This window comes from Rhinatrema bivittatum, chromosome 13, assembly GCF_901001135.1.
Source record: "Rhinatrema bivittatum chromosome 13, aRhiBiv1.1, whole genome shotgun sequence".
Taxonomy (NCBI): domain Eukaryota; kingdom Metazoa; phylum Chordata; class Amphibia; order Gymnophiona; family Rhinatrematidae; genus Rhinatrema; species Rhinatrema bivittatum.
In genome coordinates, this window is record NC_042627.1 from 81,272,621 (window position 1) to 81,290,985 (window position 18,365).

Consider the following 18,365-nt stretch of genomic DNA (forward strand, 5'->3'; position numbering starts at 1 on the left):
AAATTAAAAAGCAAGAGTTTTAAATGAAGAAGCTAAATTTTGTTTGTAAATTTTGCATTAGCTTGAGAAGCACTCGGTGCATGGTGCTTGCATGGTTTCTTCTCTTCTTTCCCTCAGATTCTCATCTGGAACCTGGAGAGTGGAGAGCCAGTGAAGATGATTGACTGTCATGCGGACGTAATCCTATGCATGTCCTTCAATACCGATGGCAGCCTACTAGCAACCACGTGCAAGGACAGGAAGCTACGTGTGGTGGAGCCACGCTCTGGCAAAGTCCTCCAGGTACTTAGCCTATGCCCACATGTGCCCATAAGCAGCACACATGGTGAAGAAATGTGACACTGGGCAGCCACTGTCATGGCAGAGACGTCAACAGGAAAGTAGGCGCATCCACTTTGACCCTTTTTTTAAATTAACCACAAACTTTTCTTATAAATCATAAATACTCCATTCCAACATCCTAGCACTGCAGAGAACTCCTCATACCCCAAGATCCTATTCCAGCCTCCAATCACTCCTGAGACCTTATTCCTGCTTCCAGTCAGTAGAGCAGGGCTCCTCAAACTAGGGCATGTGCCTCAGATCTGACCCATGGAATGAATTTACTTTTTCTTCCGAGTCTTCCCCTCCTTCCTCCCCCAACACAAGGCTTTGGCAGTGGCAGGAAGGCTGGTGGGGTTTCCCAGACCCAGCAGTGGAAAAGGACTTGACCGATCCACACTGCTAAAAAGCATCAAGAAGACATGAGAGAGTGATGGGAAGGAAAGAGGGCTGCGAAGATGATGATGAGAGAGGGCTGCGAAGATGATGATGAGAGAGAGGGGAGGAGTGAGGTTTGGGAGAGAAGGAAGTGTGCTGCACACACCTGTACATTTCAGGTGCACTGAATTAACAGAATGTAAATCAAAGATCCGAAAACAGTCAGGAAAACTTAGAATAGAATAGAGTAACAATTGCAATGCAGTAAATCAGATTCTTATAAACTGATCAAAAATATAATCAAAATAACCATAACAGGAATATGTAGGACAAAAACCACATTAAATTGGAACATTACACAATCCTGCCAAGCCTACGCTATAACAGAAAAATAAAATGTAGCAATCCTGTCTACTTGAGAATTGTATTACGTTGGATTATCAACTATAATACAATAATAAAAAATAAACCTAGGTTAGAAAGAAATGATGATTAGCACCAAAGTCATAATTCTTATTTAAACTGAATGATGTCTCTATGGGAAGAGTACTCCATGATATTAGTAAGACGTAACAGAGAGCCTGTTTTGCATGAGCCTTCCTTGCCGGTGGAACTGTGAGGAAGGCAGGCTGGCATGATCTGCATTCTCTAGGGGGAATATAAGGTAACGGATGATCTTGGAGATGTCTCCTTACCTCCACGTCAGAGGTAAGCGGGGCTCTGCCGCTTACCTCTGACGTGGAGGTATAGTAAAAAGAATTTAAATAAATAAATAAATAAATAAATGTCAGGCCATTCAAATAAAGAGCTTGTAAAGGCAAACACCAGATTTTGAATTGGATGCACCAAAAATTGGCATTCAGTGAGGATCAAGCCATTCAGGCATAATAAGGTCTGTGAAACCTGTTGCAGAAAGAATCCTCATGTCAGAAAAAAATTGCGAAACTTTGTCAATATTACTAATACCTCAAAAATCAGAAGGTGTCAAAACTAATGTGAGAAGGTACAATGTTTCATATAGGGGTAATGAGGTAGTGGCACCCTTATGATGCTTGCGGTATACCACATTCACTGCCAGATTTCTCAGTTATATAGGCACACCGCTAATAACAACCCCCTACTCAGAGAAACCTCCATTTACCACTACCCTCTGTCACCTCCCACTCAGCCAGTTTCTAACCCAATGAATCATACCGAGGGCACACAATTTATAAGTCTTCTGTGCAGAACCATGTCAAAGGCCTGCCTGAAATCCAAGTACATTGCATCTAGCACTCTCCCTTCATCCAATTCTCTGGTCACCCAATCAAAGAAATGTATCAGATTCATCTGACAAGATTTACCTCTGGTAAAACCATTCTGCCTCTGATCTTGCAATCCACTGGATTTCAAAAGTTGCACAGTTCCATTAGTCTGCTCACCACAGGGGTCAGACTAACTGGACTGTAGTTTCCAGCCTCCTCCTTACTTCCACCTTTATGAATAGGAACCACATTTATTTATGAATGTCGAACCTGTACACCGTTATGAACTAGTGATTTTCACATGGAATGATGGTATATAATAAATAAATAAATAAAAGCTGCCCTTTTCCAATCTTCTGGAACTACTCCCGGCTCTAAGGAAGCATTGCAAAGGTCACCAGCGGAGCTGCCAGGACATCTCTAAGTTCCCTTAGTATCCCATCCGGCCCCTTCACTTAATCTACTCTAAGTTTTGTTAGCTGCTCACGGAGGAAATCGATTGAGTTTTACCCCACTTCCAATCTAATTTCTGTTTTTTGTGTGGTCCTGGCTCCAGGCCCTTCCACAGTGAACACTGAACAGAAATATTTAAGCAATTTTGCTTTTTCCTCCTCAGCCTCTGCATATTCCTCCCCTTCACCTCTGAGTCTCACAAGGCCACTCTTGCACTTCCTTCTATCACTATCATATCTTAAAAAATAAAAGTCTTTTCTCTGTTTTACCGTATTTTCTATTTTTTCTTCTGTTTGAATTTTTGCAGTCCTGACTACTTTCCCAGCTTCTCTTAATTGTTCCAGTTATTGTCGCCCGTCTTCCTTTTTCTGCAATCTTATAGTTTATGAATGTTAACCTTTTCAGCTACTTCTTTAGAAAACCATAGTGGTCTTTCTTTCCTCTTCCCTTTATTTACATTCATAACAAAAATATTAGTTGCCCTTATTTCTTTTTAGTTTTGCCCACTGCTCTTCTACTTCACCTAGATTTTCCCATCCAGCTAACGACTCCTTGAGATACTCTCCCATTTTGAGAAAGTTAGTTTTCCTGAAATCTAGGACCCTCGTTTTAGAATGAACCTTCGTGCGTCCTAATATTGAACCACCCCTCCAGTGGTCACGGGTTCTCAGAAATACTGTCCCTGCTGGTATCGCCCCCTCTTGTGTGGGTTCCATTACCAGCTGACAGAACACTTCTTCATGCAGAGTATCCAAGGTCTCCCTACTTCTAGAAGACACTGCAGCTGGGATTCCCAATCAACATCTGGAAGATTAAAATCCCCTAGCAGCAGCACCTCCCCTTTCACAGCAATCCTATGAATATCCTCCATTAAATCTCTGTCCATCTCCTCTGTTTGTGATGGAAGTCTGGATATTACACCAATATAAATAGATGTTCCATTCACTCTTTCCATATTAACTAACAATGCCTCCTCCTTACCTCGTAAGCCTAGCAATGCTGTTGCTTTAATATTGTTCTTTATATATAATGTCCTTTCATTCCTACCTGGTCTTTCCAGAATAGATTGTAGCCGGGTCTAACGATCCATTAATTTTTAAAGATTCCCCAGTTCTTTTAACCTGATAACATAAAAATACTAATGTCAATGTAATCTTACACAAATAAGGTCTTTACATTTAAATTATCTGACATTAGCCAATGTTTTTGTTCAGAGAACTGCATCAGAAAAAATGTCATAAACAAAACTTATCTGGACATAGATCTCCCACCCAACTAGAGAGTTTTACTCTCGTAACAGGACTCCTCATTATCCCTATGTGAAACATTGGGCCTTTGTACATTTCGTTTATGAATTAGTAGAAAGAATCCTGGCAACACTACTCTGAGGCAGCTGAACCTTGCAAATAGATTTAGCTGAAAACCTGCTAAGAGACCAACATCCGAGGCCCCACCTCCCCTCATCAAATTCCAGGGCCCTCTGGCCCCCTCACTGATTTAAAATGTCCTATGTGGTTCTTCCCTTAAAGTTTGGGGGTCCCTGGTCTTTACTCACAGCCTTGGGAGCCTTTTCTCCTTACTTGGCTAATTACATCACTGTTTTGCTTTCTTCTCTCACCCATCAGAAACTCTTCCTGTCTATCTGCAATGTCTTCTTGGATATGTAAGCCTAGCCAAGTCTAAAAACCTTTTCCCTCCCTCTCCCAATATTCCTTGTCCTTCAAATAAATTCATCTCTATTATTATTATTTATAGATTTTTCTATACCGGGGTACGTAAATAACATCACCTCGGTTTACATTCAAACAGTAATTCAGCATTGCGCTTTACAGTATAACATAGTAACTGAACGAATACAATACAATATATAACTTTGTATTAATAGAATATAAGCAATATATCTATTAATTAATATATCTCTATTAATTGCCTCATGCTCCTACTCTGCTAAGAACCTTGGAGTCACTATTGATTCTTTTCCATCTCATCACCCCACATCTACTTGTCTCTCTTTCTGGTATCAATTCTATAATATCCACAGATTCCCTTCCTCGCTGATGTCCGATGGCTTTCTTGTAGTAACATTCTGCTCCTTCAAAACCATGTAACTAGATTCCTTGTTCGTCCCATATTACTTCTGTCCTAGGTTCACTCCTGATCTCATTCACACCCTTACACTAGTGAGTATCCCTTGAACTTAGTAGGCAGATGTCTGTCTCTGTGCCTTTTCCCTTCCCACACACCTTTCGGAAGCAAGCTCATTCATGAAATATAAGATTTTCCTATGCTTTCCCTGTTCCAGTCTGTGAAAAATCTTATCTACTCGAAATTGGTTTTCCAAACCTAGTTTCTCTGGTTTTTAGATATTCTTGTAGAAAGTAAAGCAGGAATCCTTTATGTAGAGATTGTGTCCTTCCATCTGTCTGTCTGACCTAGTATCAGAAGTCCCAAACAGCATGAGCTGTTTGACAATTTAAGTATTATGATTGAATACTTTGTCAGAAAGGTTATTGCCTTCTGTTTGGTTAAGTTTTGTTCTGTGTTCTGTTTGGAGCAGCAAACCCTCATCTGTTATTAAGTTTACTATATAAGAATGCCACTCCCACATGTGTACCCTTGGTGTGCTGGTGGGGCACTATATAAAAGTTGAATCCATAATGTAGAATGATTAAATGAATTGGAGCCATTGAGTCTGCAGGACTGTATCTGAAGGGAGAGAGAGCATTTGGCGTCCCTGGGAGGGAAAGTTTCAAAGGAATTAACACACGTGAATGGGTATTTGCCCGAGTAAAATGGTATAAATGAAATGCAAATAGGCGTGAACAGGCTCCCCAGCTTGCATGCTTTGTGTGTGTGTGTTTGTGAGCCATATTTAAGTCAAGGGAGGGAAAGTTCAGGTGCATCTGTGCTGTTTTGTCCCCTCTCCACTGCCCACAGGGCAAGCAATGCTTTTAGTGCATGCACGTCATGCTTGCTAAGCTTCACACAGAAATGTGGGTAGTTTGCAGCTATGTAGGCTCTTTGCGAGTTTCTCCTGGCTGTGTAAGAGCCCCCAAGCTGTATCTGGAGGGAGAGAAAGCATGGGGTGTACTCTGACTATATTAGAGCCTGAAGCATGGAAGACTGTATTGCCAGTATGCTCTCCACCGTCACACTAATGCATCCTCCTCATTGCAGGACATCAAATGTAAGAACCACAAGGTCAACCGCGTGGCCTTTCTTGGGGACATGAAACGTCTTTTGACAACAGGCGTCTCGAGGTGGAACACCAGGCAGATCGCCTTGTGGGATCAGGTCAGGAGGGAGTGCGGCTCTTCTCTCTTGCAGTCATGTGTCACCAAGTAGTAACCTTCCCTCTCTTTGGTGGTTTGGTCCCTCTGCCCAACGCTGAGGGCATCAGCGAGGAGTAAGAGAGTGCTCATTACAGGGCTGTGAGGAATGGGTACAGCTGTGGGATTTCTCTCCACTTACTCAGTGTGGTTCATCTGTCGGGTGTCTTTATAACAACATAACTTGGCTTTATGAAACTGGAGTTTTGTCCCCAGGATAATCCTTGCTCAGTGTTTTATACTGCATAATCCTAAATAATAATCGGTGTAGCTCTTTCATGTTCTTATAAAAGGAGTCTGATGTCAGCCAGGAGCTTTTCAGCTAGTTACTAGGCAATCACATTGCCAGCTGCTGCTCACTCCTCCAGGTTGGTTGCTCTTCAGGTTGCTGAAAGGTGGTGGAGGGGATGGAGGGAATTGAGGTTGGGCGAAGCTCTCAACTCGTTCAGCTGAGAGAAGAGAATGAGCTGCTGATGGGATGAAGGCAGATGACAAGAGGGTACCCAGAGAAGGCTATTTATTTAGTATTTGGTTGCTTGCCATTTGTTATATCATCATCAAAGCGATTTACAAAGGTTTAAAGATTATTTTAAACTAACATGTTACAAACACTGAAGAACCCATACATTGCACAAAAATAAAAATGCAATGAGGGAGATGATTGAGGCTTGGTTGGGAGGAGTGGATAGTATGTACGAGTGGAGAAAGGATTGAGAACTGAGTGGAGGGAGGAGGAAAGGATTGGGGATTGAGCAGACCCAGAATAAAACAAAATTCCTGTGCAATCTGCTGGCTCTGCTCTCTGCCCAGCCTTGCGCTGTTTCTCAGGGGAGGGCAATTTCAGCTGCCACTTTTACCTGGATAACTGCTTAGACTTTGAATGTCTGTGGTGCTGCTAAGCGCAGATTCTGGAAATGTTCCTCTCTCCACCCCAAGAACTATATGTATAGGTTTGAATATTCAATCCTACCAGCGTAGCTTTCAACAGGAAAAATATATGCAGAGAAAGGCCTGCTTCCTCTGCACATATATAATATATACTGTGTGTGTGTGTATGTGATTGTTGGTTTTATGAATATGTGTATTGCTGATTTTTATTTTGTTTAACTTTTACATCGCTTTGAGTGGGGGTTTTTTTTTTTTTTTAAATCTGGAAGACGATTTATAAATGATATTAAATAAAATAAACAAATCTCTGTGGGCAATCTTTTGGGGGTTAGAAATCAAAACAAAAGCCTGTGTAGGCTTTTGCTTTGATTATTGGTGCAAAGCCCTCAAGTAAAAGTTCCCATAAAGTTTGCACCAATGTGGGCAATTTTGATTATTGCTCCTTTTTGACCTGTTCAAGGTCACACAAAAGTGAAAAAAAAAAAAGGCTCAAATCAGGATCTTATTTTTCCGGGCTCTGTGCTCTGTGATAATGTCTGTGCATGTCTGTGTCACGTGACCACTGTCTCCACCAAGGTCATGGAAATTTATTTTCTGTCCAGTGTGACACTTTTTTTTTGCCTGGAGATCTTTCTGGTTCAGTCTTGCATTGTGCTGTAGTGTTCCACAGACATTTGGTGCATGAGTTCAGAGTCTGCTTCACTGCGATTGTGTAAAGCTCTTCCCAGTATCCACCTGTGGTCCCTTTGCTTTCTGTGCAGGAAGACCTGTCCATGCCCCTGATAGAGGAGGAGATAGATGGCCTTTCGGGGCTGCTTTTCCCTTTCTATGATGTTGACACACACATGTTGTACTTGGCTGGAAAGGTAAGTCAAGTTTACTTGCAGTACAATGAGGGTTAGGGGCTTTCTTCCCGCACAATGTGTTCACCTTGGAAGGCCTGACTTTGAGTCCTAACTTAAATCCAAGACATGCATGGCAGGGTAGGATGCCATGCGACACAGTCTATTCTACTATAATTCACCATCACACTGCACTTGGGAACAGGTACCCCCTTGCCACATGTTGCAATTTGAAAAATTGCTTCCTGTGTTACATTTTTTTTTCTTTTTTTCCAGGGAGATGGAAATATACGGTACTATGAGATCACAACAGAAAAGCCTTTCCTGAATTACCTCATGGAGTTTCGATCTCCAGCTCCACAGAAAGGACTGGGTAACATAAATATTTTATTTATCTTTAGGAAATATTAAGACCAAGAAAGATCAGTGATCTGGAGCATTTGGCTACCCTTCAGGTGCATTATTACAAATTATACAGTTTACCAAATCATTATTTGGCTTCCACAGACTTCCTTTGTGTCTACTGCTGAAGATTATACATGTGTGAAGAAGAAGGTCACACTATTTATTTATTTATTTATTTAGGGTTTTTATATACCGACATTCTCGATATACATATCAAATCAAGTCGGTTTCCATATAACAAAACTGTTAAAACACTAGTTAAAAACTAGTTAAAACACTAGTTAAAAACTGTTACAACACTAGGATGAGATCCTCACATACTGAGAGCCTGTTCCAGCCTCCACTCACTAGAGGGAGCTCCTCTTGCACAGAGATCTTGTTCTAGTCTCTGGTTAAAGGAATGCTATTTTCAGCATTTCCCCCTACATAACTTGCAGGCCTGCAACTGATTTTCAAAGGGAAACACCACATGTGGCTGGTGCTGCAGGGGTTTCCATGCAAGTGCAAAGGTCATGGGGCAAACATACTGGAGTTTAAAACTGATATCCCTGTGTGTGCTTTAGCTAGCCCACCCTCTCCCTCCCCTTGGCACCACCCCTTTTCCCTGCAGTTGGTGGGGGCAGGGGTTATCTTCTGCAGGTAAACATCTGTTTACCTATGGAGATACATAGAAACATAGAAACATAGAAATGACGGCAGAAGAAGACCAAATGGCCCATCCAGTCTGCCCAGCAAGCTTCCCTCATTTCTTCTCCCATACTTATCTGTTTCTCTTAACTCTTGGTTCTAATTCCCTTCCACCCCCGCCATTAATGTAGAGAGCGGTGGAGGAGCTGCATCCAAGTGAAATATCTAGCTTGATTAGTTAGAGGTAGTAGGAGTAGTAACCGCCGCAATAAGCAAGCTACACCCATGCTTATTTGTTTTTACCCAGATTATGTTATACAGCCCTTATTGGTTGTTTATCTTCTCCCCTGCCGTTGAAGCAGGGAGCTATGCTGGATATGCGTGAGGTATCAGTTTTTTTCTTCTCCCCTGCCGTTGAAGCAGAGAGCTATGCTGGATATGCATCGAAAGTGAAGTATCAGGCACATTTGGTTTGGGGTAGTAACCGCCGTGACAAGCCAGCTACTCCCCGCTTTGTGAGTGTGAATCCTTTTTTCTTCTCCCCTGCCGTTGAAGTTATGCTGGATATGCGTGAAGTATCAGTTTTTCTTTTCCCCTGCCGTTGAAGCAGAGAGCTATGCTGGAAATTCGTGATGTATCAGTCTTTCTCCCATGCCGTTGAAGTAGAGAGCCATGCTGGATATGCGTCGAGAGTGAAGTATCAGGTACATTTGGTTTGGGGTAGTAACCGCCGTAACAAGCCAGCTACTCCCCGCTTTGTGTGTGCGAACCCTTTTTTCTTCTCCCCTGCCGTTTAAGCAGAGAGCTCTGCTGGATGTGTGAAGTAACAGTTTTTCTTTTCCCCTGCTGTTGAAGCAGAGAACTATGCTGGATATGCATTGAAGTGAAGTATAAGAATGGAGTGATCAAGCTAGTTGAAAGGCATCAGGAATAGAGGAAGGTGGAGGTAGTAATTTGGATATTTGGTTTGGGGTATAAAAGCGATAAACTTCAAGCGACATACCTTCTGAAGAAGTCCCCTGTGTGTAACTTATAGATGTACTTAAGGAGCTCCCATCTTCAGAAATGTTGGTGAGAGCTGAAATAAACCAGTTTGTTGCTAGAATGCTATGAGAGATTTTTGGCTCATGTAGACAAATGTGTACATTAGTGCCTCTAGGTGGTGGTCTCATAAAAAATGAGCAACAAAGTTGTCATTGTATATAAGGAAACATTTTGTCATGGGAGGGGGGAGATATGTGGCATGGTCTCTTCAGGAAAAGTAATGAGTACATGGAAACAGAGAAATGTGACAGCAGAAAGAGAGGAGTTGTGTGGATGGACAGGCTAGATTGGCCATGCAGAGGTCTACAATCCCTTCCACTCCCTCAGACATCCCCTGTGCCGGTCTTGGTAATGAGATTTATAAAAACATTGCCAGCTACAAAGGATCTTTAGTGGTGGCGAAGTGATGGCAAAGCTGAAGATCAAGTGGAATTTGTGTACTGCACCACAAAGTAAATTGGACGGACTGGATGGGCCTTATGGTCCTGGTCTATAGCTGCACTGTTATGTTAACCCTTCTTTGTTCAGTGAGTGCACCTGAATGTGCTTTTATTTTGTTTAATATTTCTAGTTCCAATTACATGAAAATGGTTGCAGTAATTCCCACTTGTGCATAGAATTGAGAATGTTATGTCAGGATCTTTTTTTTTAAGAGCTGAAATTGTATCTGCATAATCTGTAATTATTCATCTTCTCTTATGTCTCCCCAGGAGTGATGCCAAAACATGGACTGGATGTGTCTGCATGTGAAGTTTATCGCTTTTATAAACTTATCACCCTGAAGGGACTTATTGAACCGATCTCCATGATTGTGCCAAGAAGGGTAAGGGCTTCCAGGGCTGATTCCAGTACCCAGAGGGTCAGAAGTATGATCAGTCCATTTGTTAAAAATTATACTAACTGCGAGGCAGTTTGGACTTGAACAAATAGCCGTTCTTGGCCTTCTGATGATATATACTGGTAAATTCATGACCGGTTGGATGTTACTGATGTTTGCTGTATAAGTTCCATTTAAGTGGGAGCACAGAAGTTGCTGGCTTTTCTTCCTTCTGACAAGGGACATTGTGGGCGGGGCAGTGTTGAAGGCCAGAAGTGAGGGGGGGTTATGCCCCCTTCTGTTATGGAAATAATAGTGAGAAAATAGCTCTTTTCTAAACTGACAGGGGCAGAGGAGAGTCCCCACGATAGTGCAGCTACTGGAAGTCCCCTTCAAGCTGCACAGAAGGAGCTGAGTTCTGCCACCACTGTAATGGCATTGACTGAAGGTAACCAGGCACTGGGCAAAGCTTATAGTATGCGTGGCTATGACCAAAAGAAAGGGACATAATATTAGCTCTGTAAAGATCTCTAGTGAGACCTCACTTTGACCTCTGTGTTCAGTTCTGGTGGTCACATCTACATTGGTAAGGTAGAAGCAGCTCGAAGGAGGGCAATGAAAATGCTGCATGACCTGCAGAATAAGCCATCCAGAGAGACTGAAGAGGCTGAAGCAGAGCAGTTATGACACAAACATCTCAATATCTAGCAAGGTTCAATAAAGTACCTGAAGGAAGCATTTTGATTAGAATACAAAGCTCATGGACAGGGGGTCGTCATTGAAGCTGAAAGGAGGGAAATCAAATTCCCCATCTTGTCTAAAGTGATTACAGCTGCTGTGCTGAGCCAACTCCAGATTCATCTTGGAAATCTGAACCTTTTAGATCTTTATCAGAGTTTAGAGTGCACCACAGAATGGAAACCTTGTTGCTCTCCTTTATGGGATCAGAGGCATCCCATAAGAGATAGTTAATACTGTTGGCTATCTCATCACTTTTTATCATCTTATTAATTACCAGATCCTTCTGAGTAGGCTGACGCAATTTGGCATGGAGGACATGGTTCATAATTGGTTTTCCTCATATCTTACAGTGTTCACAAGTGTTCCTCAAGAACCTTCATCCTCAACTACTCTATCAGGAGTCCCTTCGGTACTGTTTCAACATCTTTTTAAGAACTTTGGGGTAAACTTCCATATTTACGCTGATGATATTCAGGTTCACTACTCCCTGTGGACAGATAATCAAGGGTTCTTTGGGAAACATCAATGTTTGTCTAGAAGCTGATAGGCATCAGGTAATCACTTAAAATTTAAATCAAGATGAATATCGATGACATTACACCAGCATCTGTGGGTCAGATTTCATTAAATGCAGTTCATTTTCCTGCATGCAAGGAAGTCTGTTAGCTGGGCAATTAATCTAAAAGATAATCTGCTAGCAGAAGTCTTATTTTAAGACTTGGATTGAGTCACTTGGAAACATTTGGACTTTCAAGCCCAGGAAAAAGATCTTATTTCAGATGGCCTCTATCAGGATCCAGCACCAAATTGTGAGTGACTGATCAGTTTTTTCTGCATGTGCGGTATAAAAAAGCTTGGAAATAAATAAACCATCAACATAGATGAACCACCTCCTCATCCTCTGATTTATCTTAAAAAAAAAAAAAAGCCAAGTTCAGAACATCAAAAGAATTTTGGGACAACTGCTTTCCTGGAGAAATATCCCCATCTTTCTTTACAAAAGATGGCAAATAATTCCTTGCTAGCTGTAGGTATCGCCAGTCTTGATCTGGGGAAATTTATAAGTCTAAGGTTCCTCCCATGGACATTTTCCAACATTTTAATTTTCTTCAGAAGTATCTGTCCCTTAACCAGGGAAACAGCTGACTCTTGCATAACATCCACTTAAGATTCCAGTACCTCCAATCTCTGTTTATGCCGTGAAAGATCTCCCTTAATTTTCTGATTAGCTATATGAAGTTCCTGCTGTTGAACCAATACTTGCCCTGTTTTGTAGGCACAATGCAGAAATATCCTCCCATATTCTTTCTAAAGTTAAAACTTATGGCTTTGTTAAGACAAGACTAGGCTCAATACATTTTGCCTGCTATACATGAAGATCCTGCAAAGGTGCTGAGCTTAAAGCCACCACTTTGGCAGAGGCCATGACACACACCCTTCTTCCAGCATTTGCTAAAGACTTTCCTGGCCGATGTATGGAGAGCTCTTCCTCCAAGCCGGCTGTGGGGGAGGTTCACAGAGCTCTGGAGTCGGTGGTGTCTGCTTGTTTAGAGATCCCGACAGCGCACATTATTCTGCTGACAAACTCAGTGACGCATCTCTAGAGCTCATCAAAAATGCTGCTATTCCGGGCCTCACGATGATGGAATCAGTCGGACCAGCCGGAGCTCGCTGGGAAGAAATTGCAGGGTAGGTCCAGGCTTTTCCTTTACTTTCCCATATAAGGAAAAAAGCAAAATAAGGCAGAAGAAACACGTGAAGAAAAAGATCAGCTACCCAGGGCCATCTTGACTTCTCCCTGCCCTTATGTTGTGTTTAAATGATTTGGAGTTAATTTATTGCTGTAAATTTGTTTTTGCTGTTCACTGTTGGATTTTGTATAATTTTATTTTTATATTTACTGTGAACTTTGAAAAATACATAAGAAAAAAAATCTTGTACCCCAAATATTGATTATGAACTCTCGGGCTAAGAACATAATGTAAGACTTGCCATACTGGGTCAGACCAAAGGTCCATTAAGCTCAATATCCTGTTCCCAGGCCACAAGTACCTGGCAGGATCCCAAGGGTAGACAGATTTCCAAGCTACTTATCCCAATAATACACAATGGATTTCTGCAACTCTACCTTAATAACTGTTAATGGACTTTTCCTTATTTTAAGACTTGGATTGAGTCACTTTGGCAACATCTGTAAACATTTGGACATTCAAGCCCAGGAAAAAGAGCTTATTTCAGATGGCCTCTATCAGGATCCAGCACCAAATTGTGAGTGACTAGTCAGTTTTTTCTGCAGGAAAAAACTCCAGGAACTAGTCAAAACCTTTTTTAAATGCAACTACACTAATAGCTTTCACCACATCCTCTGGCAACGAATTCCAGAGTTTAACTATGCGTTGAGTAAAAAATATTTTCTCTTATTAATTTCTAATATATTATATAGTAACTTCATTGTGTGTCCCCTGATCTTTGTACTTTTCAAAAGAGTAAACAACTGATTAACATCTACTCATTCCATTCCACTCATTATTTTATAGACCTCTATCTTATATCCCCTCAGCCATCTCTTCTCCAAGCTGAAGAGTCCTAACCTCTTTAGTCTTTCTTCATAGTGGAATTGTTCCATCCCCTTTATCATCTTGATTTCCCTTCTCTGTTCCTTTTCTGTTATATCTCTTTTCAGATGTGGTGACCAGAGTTGCACACAATACTCAAAATGAGGTCGCACCATGGAGTGACACAGAGGCATTATGATATCCTCTGTTTTATTCTCCATTCCTTTCCTAATAATCCGAAGCATTCTATTTGCTTTCTTGGCTGCTGCTGCAAACTAAGCAGAAAATTTCAATGTATTTTCAACGATGAAACCTAGATCCTTTTCCTGAGTGGTGACTCCTAATGTGGAACGTTGCATTATATAGCAATAATTTTCTGTTTTATTAACCATTCCTTTCCTAATTATTCCTAACATTCTGTTTGCTTTTTTGACTGCTGCAGTACTCAGAGCCGACGATTTTAAAGTATTATCCACTATGATGTCTAGATCTTTTTCCTGGTTATTAGCTCCTAATATGGAACCTAACATCGTGTAACTACAGCAAGGGTTATTTTTCCCTATATGCAACACCTTGCACTTGTCCACACTAAATTTATTCACCCCTTCAAAAAAATGTAGAAGATTTGTAAGGCAAGCCTTCCATTGGGTAAATCCATGTTGGCTGTGTCCCATCAAACCATGTCTATCTAAATGTTTGTGATTTTATTCTTTATAACAGTTTCCACGATTTTCCTGGCACTGAAGTCAGGCTCACTGATCTATAGTTTCCCAGATCACCCCTAGATCCCTTTTTAAATATCTGGGTTACATTGGCCTTCTTCCAATCTTCAGGTACAATGGATAATTTTAATGGTAGGTTATAAATTAATTGAAATTGGTCTGAAATTTCATTTTTTATTTCTTTCAGAGCCCTGGGGAGTATACCATCTGGTCCAGGTGATTTACTACTTTTCAGTTTGTCGATCAGGCCTTCCACATCTTCCAGGTTCATCGTGATTTGGTTCAGTTCATCTGAATCATCACCCATGAAAACCTTCTCTGGAATGGGTATCTCTCCAGTATCCTCTGCAGTAAACACTGAAGCAAAGAAATCGTTTTATCTTCTCTAAGTGCCCTTTAACCCCTTGATCATCTAATGGTCCAACCTACTCCCTCGCAGGCTTTCTGCTTCAGATATATTTTTTAAAGTTTTTATTGTGAGTTTTTGCCTCTATGGTCAACTTCTTTTCAAATTCTTTCTTAGCCTGTCTTATCAATGTCTTACATTTTGCTTGCCAATGCTTATGCTTTATCCTATTTTCTTCTGATGGATGCTCCTTCCAATTTTTGAATTAAAATCTTTTGGCTAAAATAGCCTCTTTCATCTTTTCACTGATACTTTGTTTTATTTCTAATACCTGTTAAAAATCTTGCTAGAGCCTAAATTTTACCTTACCTCATCTATATGATGTTAAGGAATCAGTGATAAATAACAAAATGTCTTTCATTCAGTGCAACAATTGTGGTGCTTGTGTCTCAAAGCCTATCATTTGGAGATTCAAAGGTTGTCCCTTTTGCCTTCAGCCGTCTGCAATTAAAATGGAGCTGATTCATCTAAGTGAGGAATTGTCCAGGTTTCAATTAACCTTGAACCATCCAGTACCTCTCGCCCATCTCCCACAGAGGTTTCTGAAACCCAGGAAAAATGGATTACAGTGGGCTGTGGTAGAACAAGACATGTGAAAGACACCCAACTTCCTCAACTTTACAACATCCTGTGCATCAACCCCAACTCCCACAGAGATGTCAGACATCCAGTATTCAAAAACCCAGGAACAACTGGAAAGGAGTGGGCTCTGACAGAATAAAATCTGTGATGAAGAGACACTCACTCTCCCCACTGTTACCCCTACATAATGCTTTTTCTGCATTAGAGAACGAGGAAACCTCATAATAGATTTTGAAGTGATTTCTAAAAGTGAAGTCACCCAGTGCACCCAGAAGCCCTTCAACAGAATCAAATGTCATAAAAGAAAACTGTTTCTGTTGTGAGACTCAATCATCAGAGGAACCAAATTGGGAGCACTTTTTGATGGTGACACAACAGTTCACCTTCTCGGATTCTTAGCTATTAGAAATGCAAACCAGATAGTTCAAGTCATTGAAGAAGAAAGTAGGAGCTTTGATATCAGTGTTATCATGCATCTGGGGACCAATGAACTCAATAGAAATGGTATCTATGAAGTACAGAAAGATTTCCATAATCTAGGAAAGATAAGACACACTGCAAACACTACTGCCTTTTTGGAAGTATTGCCTGTTCATGGAAAGGAAAATGAGAAGCTATGCCATATAGATAATTTAAATTCCTGGCTCAAAACCTGGTGTACAGAAAGTGGTTTTGGATGTATTGGAGGCTGGGGTCTTGTATGGAGCAGTAAAAGGCTTTATGGTAAAGTTGGCCTACATTTGTCTGTAGCAGGAAGGAGGATGTTAAGTGAGAAATTCAGATCATATATTAACAGGCATTTAAATTAGAGAATGGGGGTGGCAGGTGATGGCCAATAAAATTGACAAGTCACCCCCAAACAAATACAGGTAATGGGAGCAGATAAAAAAATCAATCAGTTCAAAAAAACAGAACTAATGTTCCCTACCTGAAATCTGTGGGTTACCTGTATCGCTATAAGATCTTTGTACAGATATTCTACTGTTACTGTTCCATTTATATGAAAATCAATAAATAAAGTTTAAAAAACAAACAAACCAGAAAAGGAGTCTATGAAGTGCAATAAATCAAGGAAGAAAAATTGGAAAGCTGTGACTACAAATGCTCGTAGTTTGGGCAATAAAATCCTAGACCTGCAGGCCCTAATGATGGAGGTGGACTTGGATATTGTTGCTGTTATGGAGACATGGTTCACGGATTCTCATCATTGGGATACAGCCATGCTGAGCTATAACTTGTTAAGAAAGGACAGAAAAGGGGGAGGAGTAGCTCTTTATGTCAAAAACAATATCCAAGCAACTGAATTACAAGGAATGTGGGGTAGAGAAGAAGCATTATGGATTGTCCTAAAAAAGATGATGGTGCATCCATTTTTACTGGAGTGGTTTACAGGCCTCTGACTCAAACAAAAGAAATAGACAGACATCTGGTTGAAAACATCGAAAAGGTGGGAAAGAAGGGAAAAGTGTTGATTGTTGGAGATTTTAACCTGCCGGTCGAAGACTGGAGAATCCCATCAGCGGAATCTACCAGAAGTAGAGAGAGAGTGGATGCTCTGCAAGGGGCTCTGTTCAAACAAATGGTAATGAAACCCATGAGGGAGGGAGTTATACTTGATCTAGTGCTCACTAATGGGGATAATGTCTCTAATATCTAGGTGGGTGCCCACCTCAGCACCAGTGATCATCAAACAGTTTGTTTTATCACAAATAGGGTACGTAGAAGTCACACGAAGACCTAAGTTTTGAATTTGAAAAATACGGACTTTGTCGAAATGGGGATGTTCCTGGAGGTAGAACTAGAAGACTGGGAGAAAATGATAGAGGTGGAACAACACTGGGCCAAACTAAAAGGAGCAATTACAAGAGCAACAAATCTATATGTTGCCAGCCCGATTCTTTGGAATTCCTTACCTGAAAATATTCACCTAATACCCAATACTAAATATTTCAAAAAGGCTTTAAAAACTTAGGGCCAGATTTTATAACATGCGCACAGGCGTAGATTTGTTCGCGCAACCCAGCGCGAACAAATCTACGCCTGATTTTATAGCATGCGCGCACTGCCGCACGCATGTTATAAAATCCAGTGTCGGCACGCGCAGGGGGTTCAACCTGCGCGTGCCGAGCCAAGCAGCCTGCCTCCGCTCCCTCCAAGGCCGCTCCGATTTCGGAGCGGCCTTGGAGGGAACTTTCCTTCCGCCCCCCCCCCCCCGCACCTTCCCCTCCCTTCCCCGATCTAACCCGCCCCCCAGCCCTAACTAAAACCCCCCTGACCTTTATTGAAGAAGTTACGTGTGTCATGGGACTTGCGCGCGCTGCCGAGCCTATGCAAGATAGACTCGGCGTGCACAGGGGGAGGCAGGGGTAGGTTTTCGGGGGTTGCACGCATATCTTACACGCGCAACCCTTTGAAAATCTACCCCTTATTTTGTACATTGCCTACATCACGTAACTATCTTCCTGTGTTCACCTCCTATTATCTTTAACCAAGTAATTCTAATTCTAGTCTTATTATCTAGCTGTGTTTTATATGAATCCGCTAGTCTTTGATGTTTTTATTTACAACACCCCCCTTATTTTACTGCTTAAATTGTTTTTATTCTCATAAAGATTTTATATATGTTTTATTGTAAACCGCTTAGATCAATTAATTTAATCGTATTAGCGGTATATAAAAACATTTAAATAAATAAAATAAATATATGTTATAAAAGTAAACAAAAAATAGAAGAAATCAGAAACTGATCTGGTTCTCGAAGGAGGTGGCTGATAAAATAAAAGCAAAAAGAACAGTGTTCAAGAAATATAAAGGATCCCAAAAAGAGGAACACAGGGAAGAATATCTGGTAAAACTGAAGGATACGAAGAAAGAAAGCAAAAAGCCAGGTAGAAGAAAGGATTGCCAAAGAGGTAAAGTGAGGTGACAAAACATTCTTCAGATATATTAGAGGAAGGTCTGAAGTGGTATAGTGAAATTGAAAGGTGACAAAGATCAATGGGTGGAGAGTC

At 41.1% G+C, this 18,365-nt stretch overlaps 1 protein-coding gene across 5 annotated transcripts in view; it reads left to right on the top strand.

Annotated features, from left to right (window-relative positions):
- The window catches only part of CORO2B (coronin 2B), a 99,430-nt gene that overhangs the window by 68,080 nt on the left and 12,985 nt on the right, over positions 1-18,365 (top strand). For all 5 annotated transcript variants that reach the window (XM_029574404.1, XM_029574407.1, XM_029574408.1 and 2 more), the window contains 5 exons: positions 118-282; positions 5,574-5,690; positions 7,375-7,479; positions 7,732-7,828; positions 10,242-10,354. In XM_029574404.1, coding sequence (XP_029430264.1) covers positions 118-282; positions 5,574-5,690; positions 7,375-7,479; positions 7,732-7,828; positions 10,242-10,354 — 597 coding nt within the window. The remainder of the gene's footprint in view (positions 1-117; positions 283-5,573; positions 5,691-7,374; positions 7,480-7,731; positions 7,829-10,241; positions 10,355-18,365) is intronic.